This window comes from Rattus rattus, chromosome 10 (assembly GCF_011064425.1).
Source record: "Rattus rattus isolate New Zealand chromosome 10, Rrattus_CSIRO_v1, whole genome shotgun sequence".
Lineage (NCBI taxonomy): Eukaryota > Metazoa > Chordata > Mammalia > Rodentia > Muridae > Rattus > Rattus rattus.
In genome coordinates, this window is record NC_046163.1 from 38,574,902 (window position 1) to 38,600,061 (window position 25,160).

Consider the following 25,160-nt stretch of genomic DNA (forward strand, 5'->3'; position numbering starts at 1 on the left):
CTGCATGTATTAATGTATACTAATGTTAATTAAAATTTATATAAATACATTGGCACTATTGTTGGAATTCATAATAAAATACAGATTACGTACAGAAATTCATGGGAGATTCATAGGCTATTGTGAGTCGAGGTCACTAAATCTGGCTAAATTTAAATTTAGTGTGCTCTCTTAATTCACACATGTCATTTTCTTTTGCTGACATCAAAGGATAATGAATGGTATTTAATCGGAATTAAGTATGCCTTTTAATATTACTAATTTATTATATTTGTATTACCTGTTCAGCTATTTTGAGCTAAGGCAGAAATAATTTTACCTGATTATGCATCTATAGTTGCATTTTCAAATTTGCTACTTTTCCATTAATGAGAACATTGCACATAAAAAGGCCAGTTGTGAGATTCAGAGGCATAATTTATAATTTATATGACCATCTTTGATTAGCCCCTTTAGGTTAAAGAGCAAAAATTTATGTCATTGCTAAACAAAGTCAGTATTTTATTCAAGGATGTTAATTTTTTTAATTACTTGTAGATTACTCCTAGAGAGTGGCAGACATTCTCAGTTTTTGTCAATTTGGAGATTTGACTGTTGTAATCTAGTCACCATCTCTCATCTCTTCTATCCTAATGTGCGATAATAGATCATTCCTTGCGTGAATAGTCAGTTCACTGTGTGAAAAGTACACTGCAGGTCCTTTGGATGTATTTCCTTTGGGCTTTTCTTCATTTGAGGCTTTTTTAGTTGGAGCATTATTTATTAGGAATTATAGTTCTTTAACACTAGGCAAGGCTTCCTTTTTGATTTCAGATTAACTTTACTTTTGTACTCTATGGAAAGGTATTTTGAGAAGTTTGAAGACAAAAGGGGACTAATAAAAAGCTGAGGCTAGAACAGACTATAATGCTGTACGCTTGCTTGATTTATACATCCTCTGTTTGGAGTGTGTAGAGTAACTCATATACTTACAATTTCAGGAGATGAGTGGCTTGTACTCTCCCGTCAGTGAAGATAGCACAGTGCCTCAATTTGAAGCTCCTTCTCCGTCGCACAGGTACATCAGTAATTGTTTGGAATTCTGCATTAAGTGTTCATGGGACCGTAGCTCCCAGGAGCCTTGTTAATGAAGATTGTGACACCACTGAGAAATAGGGTGCAGAGAGTCAATCTTTCCTAAGTTACTGGGTAGATATTGCAGTGTTAAATTTACACATGGATTAAAAGTTTGGTGAATTTTTTGATGTTTTTAAAATTAATGTCAGATATTAAATCAAAATATGGGAACATAAAATAGTAATAAGAAAAATAAGATAAAAGCTTTGATCCTGGCACATACATGCCTTTAATCACAACACTCAGGAGGCAAATGCAGGAAGATCTCTGTGAGTTTGAGACTACTCTGTCTACATAGCAGGTTCCAGGCTAGTTAGGAACACACAGACCCTCTTTTGAAATGATAATGAAATAAAAATTTAAATCTTTTTTTATTCCAACTTAGTTTAATTTTAGTGGTTACTTTTCCCAGCTTTAAAAATGAAAGTATTAGAAAAGACATGTTAGTTTTGTTTAAGTCTTCCTAGTCAGTCTGTCTGTCTGTCTCTCTCTCATTCATTCATTCATTCATTCATTCTTTTTTAATGTTTCTCATTATCTATCCTGGGCTGGCCTTGAACTTAAAATCTTTCTGCTACAGGTCAACTGGCTTCCCAAGTGCTAGAGTACTAGTATTACAAGGTGTGTACCACTATATGTAGTATAGCCTTTTTCTTGGTGAGGGGGTGAGTGCAATGGTGTGTAAAGGAGGCTATGAACATGTTGTGTTGCCCAGACTAGTTTCAGACTCACAATCCTTCCATCTCAGCATCCAAAGAAGCCGGAATTTTGTACACACACTACCTGCCTGTCCTTGTATTCTTCCTAGCTTGGGAGATGGAAGCCTGAGGATTAGGAGTTCAGAATCACCCTTGGTTACACAGCCAGTTCAAGGCCAACCTAGGTTACATGAGACCTTGTTTCCAAAGTTCAAAAATAATTAAACTTCATACTATAAATTATAAAATCCTCCTACCATCACAGCAGGGATTATGTTATGTATAAAATAATTACATATCTCTTATCCCACCTACCTCCCTAGATTTTAGAAATAGCTTTATTTGACTATTTATAGAATACAAGAAACAAATGATACCTTTAGCTATAAAATTTATTTCATGAAATAAGTACTATCTAAATTTTGGACTTAGGTATTTTATGCTTAAAATGTTCAAATAAGAGCAAAAGCCAGCTTAGCTAGTAATTCACCTATTTCTTAATTTTTAAAAAGCAATCCTAAAGACAAGATCTGTTATCAGTAATCCTGTCATTCACTTTCTGATGTTTGGTGTTCTTGACAACAGGGCTGTCTCCCCCCGACCGCCTTGGGGTTTTGTTTTTTTGTTTGTTTGTTTGTTTGTTGTGACTGAACACAGGGAAATCGTTCAGCATCAAAAACATTTCAATAATAAACTGGTACTCCATTCCCAATTTCATGTCACTCAGTTTTTTAACAGAAAGCATTGTTTAACTATTCTATTAGTCTATTAGATTTTATGAATCTTGAAAATTTGTTTATTTGTTGAATGCCTCTCATTAGAGATCAGGCAGTTTTTTTGTGTGTGCTAAATCTTGATGACAAAGCTTGTGCCTTTATGGAGAGATTCTAGTTGTCTACAGTCACGGAGTACATAACATAAATATGGAGCCTTCAGAAGAACAGGTTAGCAGGCTAGATGTTTACAAGAATAATCTGTTTTAGGTAGTTGAGCTTTTCCAATGAGATGACAACTAGTGGGGTGAAGCTGAAACATGCTGGAAAACCAGTGGGTCTGATTAGGGTTTTAAAGTGTTTTCAATTTCCGTGTGAAGAGAAAAAAGGCGTGTTCCTGACATCATACCTTTGGAAGCAGGGAGAAAACTTAGAAAACTTAGGAACGAAGAGTGAGAGCTTGGGCTATGATTTTGTTGGTGACTGTGGAAGGTAGTTATTAACATGGAGACACACACCTTTACTCCCACTGCTGAAGAGGCAGAGGCAGTGGGATCTCTGTACTCAAGGCCAGCCAGGGAAGGCTATAGGGAGAGACCCTGTGACTCACCAAACAAACAAAATGTCCAAAACAAAGCAACAGGGAAAGGAATGAAGGAGCAGACTTTCAACAAGAATCTCAGGTAGACTGGGTTGGGAATCTTACACATTCACTTGCTGTATTTTAATGTGGTTTACTGATTACTTGGAGTAGAGATTAAAAAACTAACTGGGTGCTTTTTTTAGAGAGTGCTAGAGATGAATTACTTTACCTTATGCCTTGGGGAGAGGTTGAATTGATGTCATAGGCATGAGAAGACATTGAATTGTAAATGAGTATAGAGAATACTTTTCATTGCCTGCTTATTAATTATCATTAATAATATTGATAGGTAATAAAGTACGAGTTAGTAAAGTTCTTAAAACTTTAATTTTCTTTCTTTACAATACTTGAAGCATTTACTTTAAGTCAGTTATCCCAAATTTAGATTGTACCAGCTAGGCATAAAACACAGTGAAGATACTGTGACATAATTACGAATATGACAGATCACCAGACCCTATTCCCATGATTATGCTGTCTTGGGACAGGAAGTAATTTGTCTTAGTAAATTAATCGTTTTGCTTAAAGTACAGAATGAGTAGAATTTTTGACTCCAAGAGTTTAAGTGTATCAAAACTCACTTTCCTCTGAAATTATAACGAACAAACATTTTCTGTTAGTTATTTCAGAACTTTTTTAAAGTGTGTGTGTGTGTGTGTGTGTGTGTGTGTGTGTGTGTGTGTCTGTGTGTCTGTGTGATGCAGATATATGTGCACAGATGAGAGTGCTGTGCATGGAAGTGAGAGGAGGATATTAGGTGCTGTCTTAGTTTGGGTTTTACTTCTGTGAACCTACACCATGACCAAGGCAACTCTTTTTAACCAGCAAGTTTTGCTTTAAAGATTTATGTATACAGTGTTTTGCCTGCATGGACACCTGCAGGTCAGAAGAGGGCACTAGACTCACTATAGATGGTCATGAGCCATCATGTGGTTGCTGGGAATTGAACTCAGGACCTCTGGAAGAGCAGCTAGTACTCTTAACCTCTGTACCATCTCTCCACCGCGCCCCCCCCCCCAAGGCAACTCTTATAAGGACAACATTTAATTGGGGCTGGCTTACAGTTTCAGAGGTTTAGTCTATCATCATAAAGGCAGGAGCATGGCAGCATCCTGGCAGGCATGGTGCAGGAGCTGAGAGTTCTACATCTTCATCTGAAGACTCCTAGAAGACTGGCTTCTATGTAGCTAGAATTGACAGGTATTAAATCCCACACCCACAGTGACACACCCACTTAACAAGGCCACATCTCATAAAATGCCACTCCCTGGTCCAAGCATGAACAAATCATCACAGGTGTCACGCTCAGATCACTTTCAACCTACCTCTCTTGAGTCATATTCTTTCACTGAGTCTGGAGTGTGCCATCATTTCCATGCATCTTTCCAGGGAATGGGGATACAAGGACATGTGGTCATTCAAATTCATCCTTACACCCAAAAGAACACCAGCCACTTTTGAGCAGCTGTCTGCCTGCCTTATAAACTACTTATTGGTTCTTGCTATGAACATTGTCATGGTCTATTAAAATTCTGAAATCTGGAGTTGTGAAGAGTCTTTGTTGGTTGGCAGGAAGACCCCTGTTTGAAAAAAGAGATTTTGAATCCATAATATCTAGTATAATTTTTCTTCTATGATAGAGATCCCAAAGACTGAAAAGCAGGTCTGGAGGTGGGATGGTAGAGACACTACTTTAGAAAGTATATAAGCATTATTTGCAATATGTAATATCTGGATTACAGATTTATTGAAAGTAACTCAAATATTCAGTGTTGAAATTTTTAAAGTGTGTTCAGATATTTCATTATTTGAAAGGAGTGGGTAATGGTGTTCAAATATTTTTCTTTTTTGTATAAAATTGTGTATTTCTTAACAATAGAAAATGCATATCATTTATTACGTGCACTTAAATATCGATACAAATTGTCAGTCACTTTTTGAGGACAACTTTGAGAAATGTCTACTGACTGAAGATCCATGTATTGAGCAGGTGACACCACATTTTAGGAGCAGTACTAGGTGATAATTGTAAGGATGGACTTACCTGAATTCTTATGATGGATTACATAATTGCATAATTAACTCAGTTGTATTGCTTTACATTTCTTCCTAATTTTCAACCATTTTAGGATGTTGAATACAAGTAGACACTTTTTAAGCATCCATCCAAAGTGCTAAATTCTGCTTTCAATGAGAATGATGCCAGGATACTATGGGGCAATTAAGAGAAGACCCTCCCAAAGTTTAAAATGTGATCCGGGATCTGCTGTTACCCCCCTTTTAGCGAAGCAGAACCAATATAGCTGCATTCACAAAAATGCCTACAGAGAAAATTCAGCATTTGCATGATTTTCCTTTTTGCACTCACATAAACAGATGCTGAAATTGCCTGTAGTATATGTGATTGCTACAGTCATAAGCTATAAAGTATCTATAAGAGAGGAACAACACTGTCTCCCTTTTAGGCATATTAATGCTGTAGTCTCATACAAAGGGAAAGGGCACATTAGTGACATCTTGTCTTTTTTCAAGTTTCCTGTACTTAATCTGTGAATTCCCATGACTGTCTATTAGCCTGAAAGCAAATTCTTCATGCCATGCATTATATAAAATTAGTTTTCCCACCTGCACTAAAAATGCCAGTCAGCAGGGCTAAGGCACTGTTTTATTTAAAGGTAAAATGTCATAGGAAGATAAATGCTCATTTCCCACTGCTACCAGCCCACTTGACTTCTCTGTGATTACTGTCTTTGGAGGTGACCAAAGTGTGCTAGGTGTGTAAAGGAAACTGGATTTTTCAGGTAAAACCTCACTATAATGGGAAAGATACATTTTATAAATGTTATTATGACAAAATTAAATATAGTAAAGTGATTTAACTTATTGGTAATTTTACTAAGATGTCAAGAAAAGTTATTACTTTCAAAATTAGTATCATAACAGGATACTTAAATCTGTCCACGTGTACAAATATAAATGAACATGTATAACTTTTTGGTTTATTATTATTTTTTTTTGTTTTTTTTTTTTTCAAAATTAAGCACAATGGGCCTAAATGAGATACTAAAAATCTAAAAGCACCATCCTTTCTGAATTCTACATAGCGACATGTAAATTGTCAGTATTACATCAGGAGATATGCCATCCAATTTGGAACTAAGACTGTTTAAACACTTGATATTTGGAGTTTTGGTATTTTAATATATTAAATCTTTTGTTGCTCAGCCATAATTTTTTTTTGATATGTAAGTGGGTTTTTTTTTTTTTTGATGCTTAGCCTAAAAGAGCTAAAAGCAACCCTCATTTTGTAAATGTGGTAAATTTTTATGATAATAATTTGGTAGACTAATATAATCTTAACAATGTAGTAGTACATTCCTTAAATATCTAATTAAGAATACATTTTAGTAAATACCTTGAGAATATACTAGCATGTGTTGAACTGTTGAAGTTACAAATTATTTTATAGTGTATTATGCCTTTCAAGTGTTTCAAATCTCAAATTTCTAGGCTCTGGAGAGCTACAAAAGTCTCTTCAGAAGAAGCAAACTGGTGGTTGTGGGCTGAAATGGAATTCTGTAGTGTCCATACTGTGATCAGAGCAGATCATGATAGATAGCTTTTTGCCCTTTCAGATTAGAGAGTCATACAAGGTCCCTCTCCCCTTTGATTAGTGAAAGGTTTTGATCCTAATATATTAGGAATGGAAGTGTCTAGGAAAACAAAGCCACACACAGTAAAACTGGTTCATGATAGAAAATTTCTCTTGCTGTTTCTGTCTCTGTTTCTACAGTTTTGTCTCTTATTCAGGCACCATCATTTTCTTTATTCCCATAAGCACCCTAGTTTTGAGTCTTTCCTTATTGTTTGGGAATGCTTTTCTAATCACTTATAATTGATTTTTACAACCTTAACTGTTTATAGCAAGTATATCATCTAACAAGATTGTCTTCCGTGAATTAAAAATAGATAGTAATCTCGAACTCTTTGGAAGGGGACTGTAGATATAAAGTGGACAAGTGCAGTGCCGTTTGTTGTACAGGAACGGAAACACTGACTAGTTCTGTGGACTAGTTGTATTGCAGGCCGATCAGCCATATGCCTTTGAATGTATCCTTTTCTGTTTTTGAAATTCTACCAAGCAAAATGGTTTACTTTAAAAGGAAGTAAAGTGGTACACTGAGAACTGTTCAATCTGTCAGAAAAATGTCAGCTCGTGGCTTTTTGCATCTTCCAGCCCTGAGTTTCTCCGGAAGGAAACTACTCTAAACTGCCTCGCTGTTTCAGCCTCAGGATTGTCGTGAAGTAACAGACATTTAGGAGAGTGTACATTCTAGCTTCCCGCCAGCATATATACTGTAGAACTAAACACTTCCTCATCCTGGGTGAATTACAACAGGAAGGCACTAAAGAACTTTTTATAATATTTGTGTTAAAATCAGCTCTGTCCTGTCATAGAGGAGGACTATATCCTCAGAAGTTGGAACTATCAATATTATTGCCACGGATTGGGCAGTGCTTTATAAGTTACCTGGGTTATTTTATGTAATCCATTTTATAGATTAAAAATATAGTCAACAAGATAAAGAATTTCCCAGCATCACAATTAGTGCACAACTGCCATCCTAATCCAGATATTCTTACTTCGAAGACTATAGACTGTAAAGAGTGTTGTGCAGATTACCCCAAGAGCTGAGGTTAAACCATTTGAAATTAAATTTGAAACGTTGTATTCAAAACGACCAGACAGTGATGCTTCCTAAGACACATCATTTTGACAAATTGTCGTGATTTTAGAATTGTGGTAGAGATTGCATATTTCATCTCTGAAAGTTTGTTGCCTTAGTGTCTCATTTTACACCTAGGGAATAATACTCAGTGGACCGTTGAGCTGTGATCACACACTTGAAGTTAGGAGGGAAATGGAGGACACATCCTATGTGTAGATGTACCTATCAGTAGATGGTAGCTGCTGCTGCTGCAGTTGACAGTAAAGCCACATTATTCTGGGTACTTTGTTTGCTACTTGTATTAAATTTTAATGTCCAAAAGAAAATAAATGAACAAGAAAATGTTATAGTATATTTGGAGATATCTGCAAATTACAATCCATGAGAATTTTGAAATTTCCTATTTGAAATTTTAGCTACTTATATAAAATTTTATATGGGAAATGGTCTTGTCTATGCCTCTTGAACATGTTATGTTGAATGTTAGGTGATTTCTAGTTACTCTTTAACTGAATTTTATTTGTGTTTGCTCCCTCCTACCCACCCCACGCCCCGCGAATACCTTGATGCATGGGATTTAGGCCAGTTTCTCACATGTTCTGCATTTTTTATTTATATTTTTATCTAACTTTCTCATTTTTACCAGCAGGAAAAATTAAGAATCACCATCTTACTTTTTTTAGTTCAATTATGCGTAATTTACTTTTAGTTACCACTCAGAAAATTTCTCCTGTGCCATTTTGATGCCCTTGCTAATTTTTTAACTCATATAAGTCTGGTATCTATGTAAATAATTTATAATTCTATATCATTTTAGGTGGCTAATTTTTTCATTTTTGTTCCTAAAATTTATCCATGAAAAGTGGTAGTGTCAAAATGTAGGTACCGCCATTTTGTGGAAGGATGTGGGGTTGCGGTTATGTGTGGTGATGTGCACAGCAGCAGATACTTCGCACACTGACTCATCTCCTCAACCCCACACCTCTGTAATTAATACTTAATAATGGTGGGAATAGTTTCATTAATAAAGAGAACATTTCAGTGCAGACTCTCACTTATTTCTCAGCTGTTAGCACTATATGAAGCAACTGAAAATATCATGTGACTCCCACTTCCCCCAACACAAATGCATGGGTGTGGGACTACAGGGTATGCACACTATAATTGTATTTCATCAGAAGAAATCAACCTCCAGACTTAATAGATTTATTTAAATTTGTTTTATTTTAATTAAAATATCTTTGTGTAATTTCTCTCTTAAATGTCCAACCTCCAATTCCCATCATGTGCCTTTCCTCTAGCCCCTCCCACAAGCTCCTTCCCTCTCAAATTCATGGCTTTTTAAAGAAATTATTATAGTTATACATATGTGTATGTCTGTAACTATAGTATGTTGAGTTTGTTTAGTGTTGATTGAACTATGCAATTACTTATCCACTACCAAGAGTCCTAACAGGTTATGGTAATGTCAGTAAAGATTCTTGTCTATGTGATTGAATACATAGAACTTTTCTTGATGTGTATGTTTGAGAAGTTGGGAGGAGTAAATGTTTATGGTCCTTTGATGTCTGATTAAATGATTAGCTTTAGATGCTTACTTACAATTACATATTTTGGGTTTATAAATGATACACTTTAAATCAACTCTGTTAATAAAATAATCCAAGTACTGAAATTGTATTCTTCATTTTGCAGTAGCATTATTGACTCTACAGAATACAGCCAACCTCCAGGTTTCAGTGGGACGTCTCAGGTAAGGTGTACATTTAACGGTGTGTATTAGTGGATGCTATGAGTGTAATCATCTGTGTTCTAACATAATAGGTTAGTTTACTAAATTACTCCTTGATAATGACAAAACCCTTTTTAGTAGGACTTTTTTTCTTGTACATAACAGAATTACTTGTTTATTTGCTTCTCAGTGGTAGGAACTTTTAAAAAGTGTTTTTATCTTGGTGATTAATATCAGATCTTTTTTTTTTCTTTTTTTTTTTCTTTTTTTCGGAGCTGGGTACTGAACCCAGGGCTTTGTGTTTGCTAGGCAAGCGCCCTACCACTGAGCTAAATCCCCAACCCCTAATATCAGATCTTAAGAGAGAGAATATTGTCAGGCATTGTTTGTCTCAGAGATATGAAATTATTATATGATATATAATTATTGATTAATTATACATCACTGTATTAAAGCATCACTCATTTCTTATAGTTCAATGGACTAGAAACTAAAAACAAAATGAACACTAGCCTCACTTCCTCCAGTTAATTGTTATGATTCTTTTACCTTTTACCCTTTCCAGCTCTAACTGGGACATTGATATTTGCCAACCTTATTTTTTGAGTTCTGTTATGCACTAAAAAAACCCCAAAAACTAAAAACAAACAAGTAAGCAAAAAATTCCTCAAACAAAACCTCTTTACATTCAAATATTTTCACATTCACAGAAAAGTAGTAAGATTGCTCCAAAGAATTTCTTTATGTAATTCAAATAGTATGGCCAACTTCCAAAATATTTTATTATGTTTTTAGTCATTTACCTTTACCTAGATATACTATTTTCCCTTTTTAAAGTATTAAATTTTATTTCAGTTGTATTTTTATAATTTTCCCCCCTAGGTGTTTTGGGTATAGACATATATTTTTTATCCATTATTATTCAGTATATGCTTTGAAAATAAATGCTAGTTTTTATAGTTATAATTTTTAAATTCAGGAAGCAAGCATTCATAGTATATTATTTAAGCTCAGTATATGTAGAGAAAAAAATACTAAATGGAGTATTTTTAATGGTCATTACTTTATGTATTTACTTTGTATAGAAAAGTTCTCTTTAGTAAATGTAAAGCTCTTGAAACATAGAGCTTTTGGGACTTAATCTCTTGAGTTCTTGGATGATTACTTCATGGTTTTGAAACTACTTGGTCCACCTGATATATGAATTTGCATGCTTGCGCTGGCCTGTTTTGTTCACACTTTTTTGTTGTTGTTGTTGTTTTGTTTTGTTTTCATATTTGAATCCAGGGCTCTGTGCCAGGTAGGCAGATGTTCTGCTGCTAAACCTGCCTAACACTTTAACCTTTAAAAGACAACTTTTATAGTAATATAACACTTTTCTTATCAAAATTCATAGAGTTGCTTGTATCTCTTTATAGATAGTAAAACCTGATTTGAGTATTTTTTTTGCAACATATAATAGGATATGTTAGGAGAAATTTTAAAGCCTCAAAGTCTATAATAACTTGAGCAAGAAAGGCCCATCCTGAATCTGGAAACTAGCTAGTATAGTATTTTATAGCATGATGGATGCTTTCTGTTGAAGATAATCTCACAGAATAACTATCAGGCAAGGCCAGTTTGTGGCTTTGATAAAGTCAGACAAACAAAATACATCATTGAATAGTTTTCTAGACACATAAGAAACCATGGTTGCTTTGCAAACCATACACAATAAATAAGCACATTATATCCTAAGTAATATGAATAGCTGTTGCCTCTCCTCTAGCTTTATTTTAATTCACTGCCTCTTCTTTCTCCCTTTGTAGCTTTTTGTTTGCTTGCTTTTGAGGTGCTAGAGATTGAGTCCAGAGCATCTTGCCTGCTAACTTAAGCAAGCACGTCACCACTTAGCTATTATATTATTATACTCTAGCTCTACTTCTCATGAAGGTAGATTTTATTATAAAGGAATTTATCCCACATAACAGTTGTATTCTAATTTAGAGTGAAACTCAATATTCCTGAATGCTCCTACATATTTTATGCAAACCTTAGTCTTATAGACTATTTTTGACGCTCTTACTAAGCCAGCTCTTCCTTTCTGTAGTGTAATTACACATATCTTTATCTGTGATTAGCGGTATGTGGAAAGTTTATATGGAAGAAAAGGAAAAGTTTTTCATTATACTATTTATGTAGCATTGTTTTGTATTTTCCAGAAAGTAGGGAAAAGATTAAAACAGAGTCTGGTGAAAAAAGAAAATGAGTAAAAGTAGCTATTCTCTACTTTTGATGGTTGCCATTTTCTGTATGATGGTGTAAAAGGAGTGCACGGTCAATTAAAACCACACTCCAAATCTTGAGCTGTGGTCACCTTTCTAGGCTGGCCTTATGTGTGTACAGTAGTCTCCCGTGAGGTTGGGCAACAGCATCAGACCATGGTTCCCTTTCAGGCTCAGTTGGCCGCAAGTACTCTAGTGGATTGTTTTGCCAAATTTTGCTGCTTTTTAGGCTAGAAGTATTAAATGAAATTTTTTTGTTTACAGTATTTTGAGTTTATAATTTATTAGGATGTAACCCCTTTTATAAGTTGAGAATTTATGATTTTTTTTTCATTTTATGTATCACTTATTGGTGTATAGTGTTCCCTGAGGCATTGCATTAGTATCATCCCAACCCTCACCCACAAATGTTCTGTTGATAATACTGCTTTTTAGTTTGCTTTTCTGTTACTACAAAAATTAAAACAACAACAACAAAGAAAGGTAATGACTAAAAGCAACTGTGAGGAAAACAGGATTTATTTTTGCTTACAGTTCCAGGGGGTATAAAGCTCATCATAGTGGAGAAAGCTTGTCTCTTAAGAAGCATAGAGATTATCTTTCATGTGTCCCAAGAAAGTGGACCCAAACACACCACCAGTGACATCCATGTTCCAGCAAAGCCACAGCTTCTAATTGTTCCAAACCTTCCCAAACAGGCACCAACTGGGGACCCAAGTGTTCAGATACATAAGGGATATTTCTCATCCAATCCACCACATTCTACCTTTCCCCATAGTCTTTAACAGTCTCAAAACTGTTCAAAAGTCTGCAATCTCTTCTGAGACTAGAGTCAGTCTCTTCAACTCTGACTCCTTATAAAATTAAAAAACCAAAAGCCACATATATATTTTGTATATACAGTGGCACAGAATATACATTTCCATTGCATTAGGAAACAATGAGACATGGTGAGGTAAGAGTAGGACAAAGCAGGACTAAATGCCAGCAGGTCAAACACCAAATCTCAAAGATCTGTGTCAGTATCTAGAACTTTAGTTTCAAAATCCTGGAGCCTTGCTGTCTTCAGTATGGTTACTACAAATGAGTGAGAAAACTCAAACTGACTAATTTCTCAGTTGCTGTGGGTAGAGTAAATGCAGGCTCAAAACTTGTACATTTCCTAGCAGAATCCAGCTTTCATGCCTATTAGAAGGCAGGGCAGATATTGAGGAGTAAATCCTGTTAGAGGGTTGTAGACTAGAGTTGTGAATTCTCACCTTTCACTTTATTGTTCCTGTTGGTTGAGACGTGCTTTTTCTTGGATCCTGTACTGCTTTCACACTTAGAATAATTTTCTCTCTGCTCTTTGAGTGCTAGGATTACAGGTACGAGCCAGCACTTCTGGCTTTTCTCTTCATTTATAACAGTGTATGAGACAAAATTAAAATTGATACACAAAGGGTGGCTTCCTCTGGTTTTGTAAGTGTAAGGCCATTGATTTTCTTTGGAGTACTTGATATTCTTCATTAAAAGGATATCCATTTCATTTACTTTGTCTTTGTGAAGCTTAGCAAAATGAATTGATTCTAAAACAGAATATATCGTGCCATCTGCACTCCATGATTAGAATCTTAGCTAGAATATACTGTTGTAATTTACAAGAAGAAATCGATTTCTGTAAATACTCTGAATCATAAAGTAGCTCCATATAAAAATAACAAAAGAAGTACAAAAGGATACTAGTAAAACTACTACATGTAAAGTAGTATGGAAGAAAGACTACTGGAAATTCACAGGAGTCAGTGTTCTTATTTATAGATTTAAAAAAAATTCTCTCAAGCATTTACTTAAGGAGTCTTCAATATTATATAAGTATAAAAAGATTTTCATAGAAGGGCCCATATATGACAAATTGATGTTATCACAATTCAGAATAAATTTAGTACAAGTTAACATTAGTAAAGTAGCAGTCTTAAATGTAAATTTTAAAAATGGGTATATATTGAAAAACTAAAATGATTGTAGAAAAATTTAGATAGATTAATGGCCTTGTTTATTAATTTAACTGGTTCCTACTAAACCATCCCCATAGTAATTTTTTAAGTGTATAGATATGTTATCAATTAAATTAGAAATTCTTTGATAAAATGGATGATTCAGAGGTTAATATGAAGAGAGTACTCTCCTACTCAACATAAGAGCATGCTAATACCAAAGGAATAAAATAACAATTAACAATCTTATGAAATTATCATTGATAACCTGTACTAAAGGAGTTTATAAAGTAGTGTAAAGAACAATTAAGTATATGTTGTGATAACTAGGAACCATTTGATAGAAATGCGTCTGGCATTTACTGCTTGCTAAAAGAGTCTAGATCAAATACATAATTGTTTAAATAGAAATGATAAAATAAATCAACATACAATAAAGGGCCAGAAACAAAATCTTAACCTACTCTGTGAAACATCTTCAGTATGGTGTATAAAAAAAAAAAAAAAAATTGGGTTGGGGATTTAGCTCAGTGGTAGAACACTTGCTAGGCCCTGGGTTCAGTCCCCAGCTCCGAAAAAAAAAAGAAAAGAAAAAAAAACCTTATTTGCTGTGAGATATTACAAAAGAAAAGAAACATCTATTGTACTGATAACTTTTTAAATGCAAACTCCAGATAGGGTTAAAATTTTTCTTTAAAAACGTGATTAAAGACATAAAAATGCTTATGTTTATGTTATCTGACATGATTCTGAACTTCCTAACTAAGAGAAATTTTGAAGAATTCCTCTAACAGTTCTTTCTGAGATCAAAGTTCAGACTGAGAAACTTCCATGAATGATTTACAAATGAGGGCAGTTTGAGAATCACACCCTTGACTGTTTGTATATAAACATCATAGAGTGTATTTACAGAAATCTCTATGTTGCAGGTCACTCACTGCAGTTGAACTGGTGCAGTCAAGTGCCAATCTAAAATAAGATGGGCGCTGCTGCTTTCCAGCTGCCCCATATACAGTAAGCTTCCTGTGTATGTAATGATGCACTCCAAAGTAACGGAAGTGTGTGGTAGACAAAGCACATAACCCGAGAGCAGAGTTGTTGAAGGCTGTTAGCATGAAACAGGCATTTATTTATCTATTTATCTATTGTTTTATTTATTGTTTTATTTGTTGGTCTTGAGACACAGCCTCTCTATTTTGCTCTGGTTGGTCTGGAATTCATGAAGACCAGACAGCCTCAAACACACAGATCACTTACTTGCCTTTGCCTTCCTGGTGTTTGGAGTAAAGGCATGAGCCACCAACCCAATTATGAGACAATTCATATAATAGAATAAGGGAAATTTTATTCTGTGCCAAATATGAATGACCTGTAGATAAAGATGTTTTTCTGAGGAAGCAGTTACACAGATTTTTATGTCACAATATAAAAGAATGTCAGAAATCAATGCATGTACTAAATAACATAAATAGGACACAGATCAGTTGTAGCAAATCTGGAAAACCTCTGCAAATAGTTTTCACTTGCTGTATTGTAAGTTTCTTAGCTTTGAGCTTGGGAAAGCAAGCCATCTGGTAAGTTTATGCATTGTAAAGTTATACCTGACAGTGGAAAGTGTTCTAAGCAAGATACAGTAGGTGAGAACTAAATGGTTATTAAAGGGATTAAATAAAAATAGCCTAAGATAATTTTGACTTCAAATTTATCAAATTTCAACTTCCCATAGTCATAAAATTCTAAGCAATAAGTCTTCAAAATTAAATGTGCCTCACCCGGAATTCTATACTCTTATTATTTAATATTACTTACTATATACAATTACCTATGGTATACATTTATACAACTATCAGTACAAGAGGTTTGTTAATAACTATCATTGCTCAAACATGGGAATTGTGTGATAGAGTATTGTGACAGTGGAAGCTGCAAGGGTAGACAGAGAAGAACATGGAGAATTGAATTGGTATTCTTCTATATACATATGGTAACTCCTAGGAGCATTTGATTTGAAAATTACACACATAGGAATCCTTTCTAAGAAATCATTTGAAATACTACATAAAGGTGAAATATTATGGCCATAGAGATGGCGCAGCAATTAGGAGCACTTGCTGCTCTTCCAGAGGACCTGATTTCAGTTCCCAGCACTGGTGGCTCACAGCTGCTTGTCCCTCCCGTTGTAGGGGTTCTAGTGCCCTTTTTTGGCCTTGATAGATAGTGATATATATTTTTGCAGACACATACATCATAAGAAAAAAAATCTGTTTAAAAAGGGGTTGTATTCTAGTAAATTCTGGAACATAAACACGCCTAGCCATAGTAAAATACCTGAGAATGTTGTCCTACAGTTAAAAAGTGAATTGTTATACTGTTAAAAAACAATTTAATAGGTGGAAAAAAATTAACCCCCCCCCAGCGCTCCCAAGAATTAAAACACCAGCCAATGAGTACATATGGAGGGACCCATGGCTCTAGCTGCATATGTATGAGAGGATGGCATTGTCTGGTATCGGTGGGAGGAGAATTCCTTGGTCTGTGAAGGCTCTTTCCCCAGTGTAGGGGAATGCCAAGGTGATGAGGTGGGTGGGAAGGAGTGGGAACATCCTCATAGAAGGAGTGGGGAGGGGGAGAGGAGGGGGAAAGGTGATAACATTTGAAATGTAAATACACAAAATATCCAATTAAAAAAGGTTTGCAAAAAAAAATTTTTAATACTAACATGATTAAGAAAAGCCATAAATGTATGACTTTTATATAGTATAGGTATATTATACTTCTAAATTTTTATAATTATCTGTTGGTTTTGCTTTAAAAATTTTGATAGCTTTTGTATAATGAGCAAAAATTAAATTACCATTAAAAATGAGGAACTTATATTTTAAAACTTAACTTCAGTAGTCATTTTCTTAGTGTTTGTGTGTGTGTGTGTATGCCTTCCTTTCCTGTCTGTTGGTTGGTCCCCCCCCCCGTGTGTGTGTCTGTGTGTGTGTGTGTCTGTGTGTGTGTGTGTGTGTGTGTCTTAAGGATTGTTATTCAGGCTGTCATGAATGTCACCTTTACAGCTCAGTCTAGCCTCAGACTCAGATTCCGAGCAGTTCTAGCTTCAGCTTCCTGACTCCTAGGAGCACAAGCATGCACCACCGGTTCTGGTAGTAATGACCTTTGTAGGAAAATAAAGCAAAGAACCAGAATAGCAGCTAATGGTCCAGGGCTGGCTCAGAATCACTGTGAGTTTATTTGTTGTATATCTTTCCATTTCCTGCGAGCTGTCAGTTTCTTAAGACACTGGACTTTTGAAGTGTGTAATTTATTTGTTAGGGTATCTTTTTAAGGTACATCTTAATTCTCATAGGGCTCCACCTGTAGCTCCCTCTGGTTCTTCACTGTTGTACTCTTTGATAAAGTTTTCCAATTTATTTTATCCTTTGAGCTTGAGTACTATCCAATATTTAGATCCATAAAGAAGCCCTAGGGGATGGGGAGAGTCAGGGATATCGTTTAGTGCTAACTCTTTTCTTTTTCCACGTGGAGAGGTTTAATGAGAGAAGAAGAGTTGAAGAGGGGAGGAGTAAAGGAAGCCAGCCATGGGCATGTGGAGGGAAGAGGGAGGATGGGGAGAAAAGGGAAGAAAGGGAGAGCAGGGAAGACAGAAGAGCAAGAGCAAAGGAGAGCAAGAGCTAGTGTTAACTCTTATGCTTGAGGCCCTGGGTTTGCTCCTAGACTGAAACCCACCCCTGTCCCCCCCGCAGCTCCCCCACCTCCAAAACTGTAGCATTTTCATGCTTCTGATTTTAGCATCTGGAAAGCTAAAGCTGAGAACTGTGTGTATGAAGCCATTGCTATGTGCACTGATCCAGACCCTGTTGCCTATCGACTGCCCCCCAAAAGGGGAGAATCTACCTCTTGATATTTTTATTGGAACTGCCATTAATTTAGAAACTGTTCTAGGGAGAGCTCATATTTTTATGATATCGGGTTAAAATAGATTTTACTCAGGATTTTGTATGCTTATTGCTAAGAGGTGCTTAAATATTGAATTTTTACTTTTAAAAATACATTTAAAATTACACTTAATTTGAGATCAAGTACTAAGATGTAGTTATTAAGTAAAACCCAATATCTCTAATAGAGAGGTTTTACATAACTTTTGCTAGATTATCTTTTATATTTTGTCATCTTGATAGGTTTTCCTACTCAAATAGTTACATATGTATTCTAGGGATTTTTCTTTTAAATGAATAAAGACATGTTCGGATTGGTTTTGTCAGCAAAGATGAGGTTTACTTTAGAAAAGATCATTGTATACCATAGTAAGTTATGGACAAAGAAGGAAAGATAGGAATTTTTACAGGTAAAACAAGATGGGTTACCTAATCTGTGCTGAAATTACTGTCTTTGACTCAAGGCCAAATAACAAGAATGGCATTAACCCAAAGCTGGACAGGCAGCTTCCTGGGCTGTATTCTCCTGTCCTCCCATAAATAATTTTTGTCCTCTAATTTGGTAGGCTTTGCTCAAGTTATGGTTCTGGTAATCTTGTGATAGTTTGATATCAGATAGCAGTGAAGGAAAACCTGAATGGTCTCCCTGGCTTTCTTTCTTGGGGTTTGACAAAGTGGTGACTCTTACTCTGACAGTTTTCACAGCTTTTTTAATGTCTATGTTCTCTCTGGCTTTATTTCCCCCCCCCCCCCCTTTTTTTTATTCTATGCTCTCTCCTGTTCCCCCTTAAACTTCCCCTGTACAATGTAGGACTTTATTTCTGCTGATGCCCCCAATCATGTTGAAGATGTTTTCTTCTATTTTAATAGAATTTTAAATTAAATATAATTTCATAATTTTCTTTTTCCTCCTTCTAATTCCTCCTGTGAACTTTCTTTGTTCTTTCAAATTCATGGTCTCTTTTTCTATATTCCTTCCTAAATGTACAAATATAGTATCTTCAGTCTGCCTAATGTTACTTGTGTGCACAGAATCACTTGGTGTTAGATTACCAATTTGGAGGCTTTTTCTGTGTCTGAGGAGGAGAAGGTTGGCAAATGTGATAATTATTATTTTTTCATTTGTTTTGTCAAAGTAGCTAATGAACGCAACCTAAGAACAGCTGCTTTTCCCCCTTACATTTGAATTCACAGTCTGTCCTGGCATGGGAAGGCATAGTAGCAAAAGTGTGTGTTTTCTGTTTGAGGCAAACTCTCTCACTAGCCTAGAGCTCAGTGACTAGGTTGTTCTGAATGGCCAGTGAAGCCAATATACTTCTTTTTCCCTGTTTGGTTGGCTAACAAGTTTGTTCCACTATACCCAGCTTTTTAAAGTAGGTTTTGGGGTTCAAACACAGATCACCACATTTGCATGGCATGCACTTACCAGCTCAGCTCCTTCCCGTCCTTAAGGGGCAAGCTTATGTTTACCACTTTTCCTCCTCGTCTTTGCTTCCTAATGAATTGTTCCTTCTGTGTCCCTGAGAACAGCAACTGATTCAGGGCTTTATTTAAGTACACATTCTTGTATAGTGCTTCACGCATACTTCCTGTTTTATCACAGAATAGTAGAGCAGTGTGTGTGCCAGGCTTGATAATAAAGATCAATTTTTATGATATTGAGGACTGGAGAGGTGAATCCAGAAAACTTTGGAATAGAGAAGTAGTTCACAGAAGAAGTAATTATTTCTGGATGAGTGGTTGTTGTGGTGCCTGTAAAATCACTGTAGGGATTTGAATTGAATGTTTTTAAAGCACATCAAGGGGTAAAAAATTACATTTATTTATTTAATATATATTGTAACTTTTTTAGCTGATGGATCTCTTCCTTTTTGTGTTTTCATCTTCCAGCCCATGTAATTAAAATTAGGTCACTTCAAGAGTTTTTGTTTTATTTTTTCTCTTATCAGTATGTTCATTATTTTTGTCCTTTATCTCATTTTTTTTTTAACTTAGAGCTTTTTTTTTCCTTGTCTCTTTCTGTTTTTTTTTTTTTTTTTTTTTTTTTTTTTAACTTTTTTTGGGGACAAGGTCTCTTGTAGCCTAGAATGGCCCTTAAACTTGCTGTGTAGCCAAAGTTGACTTGGAACAACTCATCTCCTGCCTCTGCCGTCTCTGAGCACTGAGTTTACAGGTCTCTGTCAGTACTGCCAATTTTATGTGGTGCTGGGGATGGAACCCAGAGCTTTGTGTGTGTTAGGCAAGCAGTTCAGAAGGCGTGCATGGCCTTCACATCACTGTTTTAAGATATTTTTCCCCCTGTTTTTACTTGAAAATAAAACTTGGAAAGTAATATCTGAGAATTGTAGTTTTTCACCATCTTTAATATAATGTTCATTTAAAAGTACATAAGTAAGCATTTGGTTGTTCTGTATAAGAGTGTGACTTGTGCTGAGTTATAAGTGTCTTTTCTTATCATCTTAGACAAAGAAACAGCCTTGGTATAACAGCACATTAGCATCAAGACGAAAGCGACTCACTGCTCATTTTGAAGACTTAGAGCAGTGTTATTTTTCTACAAGGATGTCTCGTATCTCAGGTACATGTTCAGGATTCCTTTTAAGATGTCTAAAAATCATCCTTCAGCTCTATTTCCAGGTTCATATGCTAGATTTATGGAAAGTTCTAATTGCAAAGCAAAGTGTGTTTTTGGAAGTCTTATCAGTAATGTATAGGCTTTTAGATACTCTGAAGAATGTACTGGTATCTTTATTCCTCATTCCAGAATGTTTTATCTTTCTAGCAAGCTATTTAAAGTTTGAAGAATAACCATGAATATTTAGCTAGCAACAGCACGTTCCATTCAATTTGCTTCTTATTCAACATTAATAAGTTTCAAGAACCATTCTTTTTGCTGAGGATAAAAAGATGGAACAATTGATTCTTAATTATCATAAAGGGGATATTATAAATCTGAAGGCAAAAGATATAGGTAGTTAATAATCCCGTGTACTATATAAATGTGCAATATCAGTTGATATAACTGAATGTTAAAAATCTAGGACAAAAATAAAAAGACATAAGTAAATGTTCTAGGTGGGGACTTAAAGAGATTGTATTTAAGCCAGCCTAGTGTAAATTAAAAACTAATTAGAAACATCCAAAATAGAACGAATATCATAGGACCACATGGGCATGATAGCATAAGATATTTTAAATTTTAGAGAAGTAATAAACTGTTAGTCAGCCTTTCTCAGCATCTTTACTCATCTGGGAAGGGTGGATGTTAGTAGCAAACCTACATGTGTTCAGAGAGTTACAGGCGAGGGTTACAGAGGTGGCTTAGATTACTTGCTGTTCTTCCTGAGGACCCAACTTCAGTTCCCAACACTCACATCAGTAGACTCTATGTAACTCTAGCATCACGGGGTCTGACTTTTCTGGCCTCTGTTGGGCACCTGCGCACACATGGTGTACACACACATAACCATAAAAACAAACATATTTAATAATTATAGGTGAAATGTACAGAACACAGTACTAATTTCATTAGTAGTATATATGTTGTAAATAAAAAATATCAAGGAGAAATGTGTCTGGTAGTATATTGCTTAAAAAGTGTCTTAATTTTCTTCTAAATGAATGAACATTTTTATATTATATCGTATAAACAACATGTCTGTGTGTCTGTGTCAGTGTGATTTCTGTTTACCTCTTTCTTGATAATTTTGCCTCATAATGGGTGATGGAGAAAAATAGTAATTTATATAGGCTGAGTATGTGGCTCAATTGGTAGTGTGCTTGCCTACCAGCAGGATTCGATCTTCAGTAGGATATTAAAAAAGGAATAAGCATTTTGAGAGTAGAGTCAGTAAGAAGAGAAGTGACTACATAAGTTGGTGGCTAGCCTAGACACACACACACACACACACACACACACACACACACACACACACACACACACAGGAAAATGGTAAAACTTGTCTTAAGCATATTTGATTTGAGGTTAGTGATGAGCTTTTTTGTGGATGGAAATGTTGCGTTACTGCCAAGGGTTTCAGTACTTACCGTATTACTTGCTGTTGACGCTGAGCACAGTATAGGTAGATACTGTAGAGCTCGACAGAGAACCATCTTTATGTCACTGGCAACAAAGATATGTCTGATGTTAATAGAAGAGGGAATACTGGTAGTTTGCTCTAGAAGATGCAGATTTACAGGAGAGGAGACTAGTAAGCTCACACCAGAAGGCAAATTAGATAGATGGCTATTAGTTGCTGTATCAGGCTTAAAGCACGTTGCCTCCGGTTTTTACAAATCTTAAGTTGTGCTGATTTGCGCATTGGCTTCCCATGACTGTATTACTGAAGACGAGGTTCTTTTGCCAGGAGGAAACCTAACCTTCTCCAGTGAAGTTCATACAGTGCTGATTGCATTTTATCATTTTCCACCTATGCCTGGCTTTCCAGTTGTAAAAATTGACAGATGGTTATTAGAAAATGAATGTCTTGACTTCTTAATTATAATTTTAAAAGTATGTAATGAAAAATCATTAAGAGAAAGAAGAAGTGTTGGGAATACTTCTCTAACCTGTAGTTAAGATGGAGAGGTGGTATGCCAACGACCGTGTATGGACGTGGATCATGAAACAGCTGCACCGACAAAAGTCATGCCTTCTTAATAAATAACCAGATATAAAAACAGCTGGGATACATTTAGATGCTGAAATAACTACCTTTTTTGTAGATTTATTTGTTTTGTTTTACATGTGTGAATGTTTTGGTGCATGTATATCTGTACCACATGTATGCCTGGTGCCAGTGGAGGTCAGAAGAGAATGCCAGATCCTCTGTAACTGCAATTGTAGATGGTTGTAAACCACCATGTGGTTTCTGGGAACCAAACCCAGGTCATTTGTAGCAAGTGCTTTTAATATCTGAGCCATCTCCAGCCATTTTTTTCTCATAAAATATTATGTATTTATATCAATCAGCTTGAGTGATAGCTAGGAGTACATTTAAACTAGAAATAAATGGTCTTCAGCAGTCTTAAATATCAGTGATTATGTTCTTAGGAACTGAAGACAGTGTTCAACATTCAATTTTTTTCTGAACAAGTAACGAACTTGTCATGCCAGCATTTACTTAGTATATTAAATAGTTCGCAGTAATAGGGTTACAATGAAGATATGCAATTATCATGTCCATAGCACCGTAGTAGTTGGTTTTGGTGGCTGCCTGCTCCTGTAACCCACATTTTATTTGTATTCTATTGAACTTTCTCAGTGTAAGTTCTGTGGAATAGGATCTTCTCTCAGTTCTGATACTGCATGCTGCTTAGGTCATTCTTGTACTGTTTTTAGAATAAAAACACTACTTACTTGAACTCCTTTAATTCTGATTACTAGATAGATTTTGACTGCCTAAATCAGTAGCATTTATGAAGTAACTGACAGAATTTAATTTCTTCAAATAACTTTATTATAATTAGTAGATAAATTTTATCAAACCAAGTAAGTTCTTAGATATTTAAAAAATGGTTTTTGTCCACTAGTACTTTTGGCATTTTAGTTTCATTATGCCTCCCATCTTGAGATAATATGTTTAAGTGGAATCACAAAAAGTTTATGTTGAAAATGCAGTATACACATGGATGAGAAAAAGATAAGATAATTATAGAAGATTAAGTTGAAATAATTTTAAATTTTAATCTTTTACAGTGCTAATGTAAATAATTGTGTGTTGTAGTTTCTATTTGCTTTGTTTTGTTTTGTGTTTTCAGTTCTTTGGGGAAAAGTTTAAACTGCAGATTTCCAACTGCCTTGGAAAACTGAGTATTTTGTTTCTGTTTTACTGCAAGAATACCTCTGTATTAAAGAATAGATAAGTTGACAGCTACTTGACACATTAATGTTACCTAAGTCTCAGCTGGTTTAACTTTAAATAGTTAACTCAAAGGGACCTTGTGTGATGTCACTACTGTTGTCTTTGAGAATCACTAATCTATACATTACAGTTTTGTACCTATGGCTGAGTAAAAGAATTAAAATAATTCAGTTTTTTTACCCAATATGTTATATAATTTTGCTTTGATCATAACTGTGGAATAAATATACATCCCTATAAATAAATTTTGTTAAACTAACAAATATCTAAGCACATGTAGATCTTCCTCCAGTAGTTACTATCAGTGTTGATGGTTGAAATATGATTTTTTTTAATGATTTATGTTCATTAGAAGCTTTCTTATTGTTTTATTTTCCACTGAAATCAGCGCTAAAACTAGAGGAGATTGCCTTCATGTTTTATTGGAATAGAAAGATGTTTCAGTGAATTCCTAGACCATTCTTATTAAAGCTAAAAGATCATCTAATTAATTTGAGCATACTGCTCTTTTTAAAATCTCCAAAAATGCTTTTTATTTAAAAATAATCTTTTAATATGAGGATATTGTTCTTTGCTTCCTTTATAGTATCATTTATTTATTTACTTTCATTTTTTTCTGATACAGATGACAGTAGAACTGCAAGCCAGTTAGATGAATTTCAAGAATGCTTGTCCAAATTTACTCGATATAACTCCGTAAGACCGTTGGCCACATTGTCTTACGCTAGTGATCTGTATAATGGTTCCAGCATAGTTTCTAGGTAAGTGTTTGGCATTGTTCTTACTGGGTTCTTTTATTAAGGTATTAAGAAACTTACTAAATTTGAGAAGACTGTAACATGTCTTTGAGACTTGGGATTTGCAAGCTGCATTGCCTTCCAGTGACCAGGAGCTAGCAGATTGGAGTGCTCGGTAGTGTCCGTCTGACAGAAGGTTGCAGTTTCTCTTTGGATGGTGTATTTGGTGTCTTAGGATGGAAGGTGCTCTTTACATCCTTCAGTTTTGCAAGTCTGTATACACTGGTATATTTCTTTCTGAATATTAATGTTTGATTCTTCAGTAATATTTTCCATGGAATATAAGAATATGATCAAAGCATACTGTATAGTTTGTACAATTAGTATACACTAATAAAAGCTATTAATTTGAGATATAGCTATAGGTAGTCTAAATAAAAATATACAAAGCAGAGACTGACAGAGTGTATTTTTGAAATGTATTCTGGAGCCAGGGGTATAAAAACACCTAATGATTGCTTGCCTTTAAAGGAGAAACCAAGTTTAATACCCAGGATGCATGTGAAATAAAGGCCAGGCATAGTAGTGCTTGCTTGTTATGCTGGTGCTATTAAGGCAGATCTTGGAGCTTACTGCCATGTTGGCAAGTTGTAGGCCTGTAAGAGAACCTGTCTCAAAAGAGAGGTACTTGAGGAATTGCATCCAAAGTTGTCCTCTGAATTTATCATGCAGATATGTTCATGGGC

At 35.2% G+C, this 25,160-nt stretch overlaps 1 protein-coding gene across 1 annotated transcript in view; it reads left to right on the forward strand.

Moving 5' to 3' along the window:
• The window catches only part of Cop1 (COP1 E3 ubiquitin ligase), a 126,359-nt gene that overhangs the window by 36,784 nt on the left and 64,415 nt on the right, over positions 1 to 25,160 (forward strand). The window contains exons 8-11 of the mRNA XM_032915494.1: positions 981 to 1,057; positions 9,596 to 9,653; positions 20,277 to 20,391; positions 24,303 to 24,438. Of these exons, the coding sequence (XP_032771385.1) occupies positions 981 to 1,057; positions 9,596 to 9,653; positions 20,277 to 20,391; positions 24,303 to 24,438 (386 nt within the window). The remainder of the gene's footprint in view (positions 1 to 980; positions 1,058 to 9,595; positions 9,654 to 20,276; positions 20,392 to 24,302; positions 24,439 to 25,160) is intronic.